The sequence below is a fragment of the Podarcis bocagei genome, assembly GCF_964188305.1.
Source record: "Podarcis bocagei genome assembly, chromosome: 5".
NCBI classification, from domain to species: domain Eukaryota; kingdom Metazoa; phylum Chordata; class Lepidosauria; order Squamata; family Lacertidae; genus Podarcis; species Podarcis bocagei.
The window spans coordinates 17,009,998-17,016,541 of NC_138129.1; the positions used below are offsets into that span (position 1 = coordinate 17,009,998).

At 43.4% G+C, this 6,544-nt stretch overlaps 1 protein-coding gene across 1 annotated transcript; it reads right to left on the reverse strand.

Moving 5' to 3' along the window:
• Positions 1-3,972: 3,972 nt before the first annotated feature.
• On the reverse strand, positions 3,973-6,344 carry MC3R (melanocortin 3 receptor). Its single transcript, XM_081196539.1, is given in 3 exon segments — positions 3,973-5,907; positions 5,909-5,949; positions 6,172-6,344. Coding segments are annotated over 3 exon segments (1,185 nt in total). The 5' UTR covers positions 6,326-6,344; the 3' UTR covers positions 3,973-4,917.
• Between the last annotated feature and the right edge of the window lie 200 nt (positions 6,345-6,544).

Here is a 6,544-nt window from a genome sequence, read left to right on the forward strand (position 1 = left end):
AACGTTTTAAATGTGTTGTAAAGTGCAATATACAAATGTGACAGTAAGCTATGCAAAATCCAATGTATTTTTCAAAACTTTTTTTGAAAAAGCATTTTCACAGCGCTTTATATATGTGTGTAGATTCCACCCTGGACTGCCTCATGGGGGAAAGGGTTAACCCTCTTCCTTATGTGCTGTGATCCCAAGATCATTTCCCCTCCCACATGACTGCTAAAACTCCCATATACATAAATTACATGATTACATTTAATGCAACATGTAGTTTCGTCTTAAGAGCTACACAGCTTTTTGAGTTATAAGCAGCCTCCATTCCTGAGGAATTTGTAATTTCTATGTTCATGAAGAACATTTTCAGAGAGTAAGAGCAATTGCGAAAGGAATGTGGTGAAAGGTTTTTAAGAATCACAAACCAGGTAAGGCTCTCTCAAGAGCCAATATAACTATAATTGACTTTGCTCTAGGGGGTTGTAATAGTAGCTACCCCTTGCTGGAAACTTTTCCTGCACACTAGAATGACTTGTCAATTATCGAGCTCATGCCCATTAATGTTGTATATGAAGCACAGAACCGTTGGCAGGTAATTTCAGAGCAGTTTTATTCAAGAGTTCATTGCGTCTTCTTTTTTCCAGCAGAGGAGCTTCAGAGAACATCAAGTACAAGTGAAATGAATGCCACAAATATGTTATTAAAATGACAACTCCCCCAAATGCAATTGGGTTCCAGCAGAGCATATAGCAAGCAGGATCGCAATAAAGAATCTTAAGAACGGGGACATACGGAGCTCAGATTGTCAAAGAAGCCTTGTTTATCCTCCATGAGCTGCTCTCCAGAGTTTCAGACAGGCCTTTTCCAGTCCTACCTGGAGATGCTGATGACTGAACCCAGGACAGTTTGCAGTCAAAGCACGTGGTCTGCTACAGAATCGCAGCCCTTCTCCAAACAGTGATATTGATGCCCCCAGCATTTGTGGAACCCGATACTCGATAGTATTAGGCTGATGCCACACAAGAAACTGCTATCCAAACCTTGCCCCATAGATCTCTGCCTCACAAATGTGCTGTTCAGGGGTTATCTGTGTTTAAGCGGCATATAAATTCTGTTAAATAAAGAAGCACTCCTGAGATCACCACCACATGCTCCAGAGGTGCGCTTAATTTACACTAGCAACAGGGTTTTTAGTGTTGCAGCTGCAGCCCTCTGGAATCAATTACTGTATTTTTTGCTCTATAAGACGCACCTAGTTTTTGGAGGAGGAAAACAAGAAAAAAAATATTCTGAATCTCAGAAGCCAGAACAGCAAGAGGGATCGCTGCGCAGTGAAAGCAGCAATCCCTCTTGCTGTTCTGGCTTCTGGGATAGCTGCGCAGCCTGCATTCACTCCATAAGACGCATACACATTTCCCCTTACTTTTTAGGAGGGAAAAAGTGAGTCTTATAGAGCAAAAAATACGGTACCAGGTAATTAGTCAGGTACCTAGCCTCTTATCATTTAAGTAGCTACTGTAGATGTTTGCTTGAGTGGGCTTTCCCTCTGAAGTATTGAAATTATGAAAATAATAATAATGCCCCACATAATCGATCACATGACATGACCAATTGAATGGCAATGTTCATTAACTTTGGGAGGGCAGCCCCTTTAAATATTTTAGTGGGGGGGCAAAGGGACCTCAGCCCCTAGGAGTTAGCTCCTATGTTTCTGGCTGTGAAATGGTTTATAAAAATGTTAAATTAATACAGTTGATTCCAACTAAGTTTCACTCAGTGGAGACTCATGGCAATTAATAAAGATAAGTTTGTCATGCCTATTAATTTCAGTGGGTCTAATGTGAATAATAATAATAATAATAATAATAATAATAATAATAATAATAATACTATTTTATTATTTATACCCCACCCATCTGGCTGGGTTTCCCCAGCCACTCTGGGTGGCTTCCAACAAAATATTAAAATACAAGAATTCATCAAATATTAAAAGCTTCCCTAACTAAAATTGAATACAACCCACAGTATGGGATGTGGGTGGCGCTGTGGTCTAAACCACTGAGCCTCTTGGGCTTGCTGATCAGAAGGTTGGCGGTTTGAATCCCCATTACGGGGTGAGCTCCCATTGCTCTGTACCAGCTCCTGACAACCTAACAGTTCAAAAGTACACCAGTGCAAGTAGATAAATAGGTACCACTGCGGTGGGAAAGTAAATGGCATTTCTGTGCTTCCATCACAGTGTTCTTAGGGTTTTCTTCTAAGTTGAAAACAGAAAATTATCCCCCTCCCTCAGGAGGTAGGAAGGTGGGGCTGATTATAGAATCAGCTGTGCATCAGTTCTCTCTAGGAGCAACTCTATGCAGTTGGTGTCCCGAGAATGCATAGAACAGGTTGTCCAGAAGAGGTACAAAAATGACCTCTAGAGAAGGGCCATAGCTCAGTTGTGGAGCATTTGTCTTGCACATAGAAGGTTCCAGGTTTCATCCCTGGCATCTCCAGGTAGGGCTAGGAAGTCTCTTTCAATCCATGTAGAAAATATAGATTTAGATGGACCACCGGATCTGACTCAGTATGAGGTAGATTCCTTTGTTCCTATGCTGCACTTATCACATGCTTGTGGGGGCAGAAAGTATTTGGTAATAATAATAATTTATTATTATTAATACCCCACCCATCTGGCTGGGTTTCACCAGCCATTCTGGGAGGCTCCCAACAGAATATTAAAAATATGACAAAGCATACTATATTAAACACTTCCCTAAAGAGGGCTGCCTTCTGATGTCTTCTAAAAGTCAGATAGTTGTTTATTTCCTTGACATCCGATGGGGGGACTTTTCACAGGGCGGATGTCACTACCGAGAAGGCCCTCTGCCTGGTTCCCTGCAAACTTGCTTATCACAGTGAGGGAACCGCCAGAAGGCCCTTGGAGCTGGACCTCAGTGTTCAGGCTGAACGATGGGGGGTGGAGATGGGGTGGAAATGCTCCTTCATGGTAGCATGGATTTGTTCCTGCACTTTGTTACAGAGAACAAGCAGCTAAAGGGACAGCATTTTCAATCCTTACTGGGGGTTGCTACTCATATCCCTTGGGACACGGGTGGTGCTGTGGTCTAAACTACTGAGCCTCTTGGGTTTGCTGATTGGAAGGTTGGCGGTTTGAATCTGCACAATGGTGGTGAGCTCCTGTTGCTCTGTCCCAGCTTCTGCCAACCTAGCAGTTTGAAAGCACACCAGTGCAAGTAGATAAATAGGTACCACAGTGGTGGGAAGGTAAACAGTGTTTTTGTGAGCTCTGGCTTCCGTCACAGTGTCCTGTTGCACCAGAAGCAGTTTAGTCATGCTGGCCACATGATCCAGAAAGCTGTCTGTCGAAAAATGCCGGTTCCCTTGGCCTGAAATGTGAGATGAGTGCCACATCCCATAGTCGTCTTTGACTGGACTTAACTGTCCAGGCTCTTTTACCTTTTACCCCTTTACTCATAACCTTTAAAAGACAACTATATTACATCCAACAAGTGTGCATTTTGTTTAAGTCGGGGTGTTCACACATTGCATCCAACCAGTGTACAATTTGCGTACCTGTGTACAAAATAGCTGAGCTGAACAAGGGGGCACTCTGTCACACAGGCATTTGCATACATGTAGAGACAGCTTGTGTCTGTTCATTGTGTACAAGCCTTCTGTGTACACAAATAGATTAGCTGCATGCTCCTACAGTTATTCACATGTAACCTTCAATGAGTGTACAGTCCATGTATCTGTGTGCACAATAATTTATTTATTAAATTATATTATTTACCATGCCATAAAATATCAGGCCTGTGTACAACAATATGTATGCAATAAAAGAGTTGAGCCGTACAAATAAACAGGTGTTCACTCTTTGAACAAGTCTACTGTCAGGGAAAGCTTAGCGAACAAACAACCATTTCCCCACAGAACACACCATCCAAGAAGCTAGAAAAGAACTGTGGGTTTTCTCTCTCTCTCTCAATAATGGAACAGCAATAGAATACACTCTTTGGAAACACATGTGATCTCAGATTTGCTGGTATCCTTTAAGGAATTAGAATGTTTGCAGGCAATGAAAGCTGTCACCTGACTGTATCTTTCTCATGTTTGTTCTGAGAACACAAGGATGAGTATCTAAAGTCTTTTCCAGCAGCAGTTCTGTGACTTGCTAGCTTTTCGTCCGTCTGGCAAAAGAAGTGTGGCATTCATCATACAGCCTGCTCCAGATAAGACCTTTAGCACAGTGCTGATGGCATGCACTGAAAAGCAGCAACAGCAGCAACTATGATTTGCTAGCACATAGTAAAAAGGATATTAGTTACAGTGTAATCCTAATCAGGTTTACTCTTTTGCATAAAGAGTAATATTTACCCTTATGTAATGTTCATGGGACTGCAGCCATGTCACACAGTTCTGTACATCTTTTTAAAACCAAGTCTTACTGTGTTCAAAGGAGCTCCCCCCCCACCCCCAGTATGTGTAGCTAGGATAGCCAAACTTTCAGCCAATGTTAGAGGTTTCATAGATCATTTTCATAGGTCCTTGTCAGGTGCAACTTGCCAAGTGCCTGCAGTGTCACACAACACGAGAAAGTATATCTGCTGAAATTTTATTATATGCAACAGTGAGAAGCACGGGTGCTGGGGTACTGAAATTTACATCAGTTCCTCTCAAGTACTGCAAATTTGCTTCTGTGATCCCTACAAAAGTGCAAGCATACTGCATTAATGTACTCTTTTGCCATTGAAAGGTGAAAGGTGGCAGCAGCGAGGAAATCATAGCTCTCCCCCTGTTACCCTCAGTCCTTAAGCTTTCCCCCTTTATCATTCTTAGCAATGACACTTTCAGACAGTATTTAGGATTTTTGCCTCAAAGCTAGCCACCTAATGCCTTCATAGACAGCAGAAGGTGAGCACTTCAGAGCATGCACTGTCCTGAGCCTATGCCGTAACAGCAGCAGAATATTTCCTTGAATGTCTTTCGCATCTCCAAGCTCCGGAAGGCATAAATGAGAGGATCGATGACGGAGTTGCACATGATAAGGACCAGGTATGTGTTGAAATGTGAGGTGTAGCAAACACAGTGTGGGTTGGTTGGGCAGGAGATGATCAGAATGAGATGAAGGAAGAAAGGAGCCCAGCAGACAACAAAGACCCCGAGGAGAATAGTGATTGTGACCGCCCCTTTCATACAGGTGCGCTGGTGGGGGGCTCCGTCCACCGGGAGGGCTGCGATGCGCTTGACGTGCAGGCGCGCAAACAGAAACATGTGGACGTACAGCGAGGCCATGAGGAAAAGCATGGTGAAGAACATGGTGATGAGGCAGACAATGACAGTTTTGCTCTCGTAGTAGACAATGAACATGATGCCGCAAAAGATGCAGGCGACCCAGATGAGCCCGATGAGAGCCAGGGCTTTCTTCACGGTCATGATGCTGTGGTAGCGGAGTGCATAGAAAATGGTAATGTACCTGTCGATGGCTATGACCAAAAGGTTGCATATGGAGGCAACCAAAGAGATGCAGATCATTGAGTCAAAGACATTGTCCATATGTTGGATGAAGCGGTCCTCCATGATGAGATAGCCATTGCTCAGGATGGCAATCATGATGGTTTCCAGGGCATTGGACATACTCACCAGTATGTCTGCTGCAGCCAGGCTACAGAGGAAAAAGTACATGGGAGAATGCAGGTTGCCATTTTTGATCACGGCAAGGATGACGAGGATGTTCTCCAGAAGGCTGATGATCCCCAGGGTCAAGAAGACCTCGGCTTTAATGAACACCTTTTCGCAGAATCCATTGTCGCTCCTGCTGCCGAGAAGGACCGAATCGTTGAACTCTTCAGTGGCATTAACCAACACAGGCTGAAAAGTTAGAGCCCAGCGTATCGTCGTGTTCATCGTTAAGATGACGGTGTTCAGCTTTGCAAGCGGTTATGGAAACAGCATCTGTAAAAAGAGAGAATCGTTCAGAATTGCTCTAGTGCTCTTTATCGAATGAGATCAAGGAAGACTTGATTGGGGAAAAGTCCTCTTCATTCAACCCACCAGCTGGGGGATTGCTGGGGGAAGAAAAGCCCCCTCTTTCAGTGAAATCAGATGAAACAGCAAATGCTACAGAAATTTATGAAAGTTGAAATCATGGCAACAATAGCCCCCTTTATGATTCACCTGTTGAATTTAAAGTGACTGTCCTTGTGATATGCTCCCATGTCTTGGGACTGCGGTTGGAGCGGAGATTTAAAAAGCACTTCACAGCATCTCTTCCTGATTCATCTGAGAGAAGGAGGGCAGGAACAGTAAAAGAGCATTGGGTTTTATACATTCATGAATAGGGGGAAAACACTCCTACTTAATCTTCTGTGTCTCACAATGACCATTGGAGAGCAAGTACCTCTTTGACTGACAGTTACAATTCCCATTGCTCCAAGTCTCTGCTGCAAAACTATTTGGTGCCCTCTGCAGATCAGAAAGATATGTACGCTTTTTAAAAAATCCTGTCATTAGTCTATTACATGACACCCGAGAAAAACGTTCAAATATA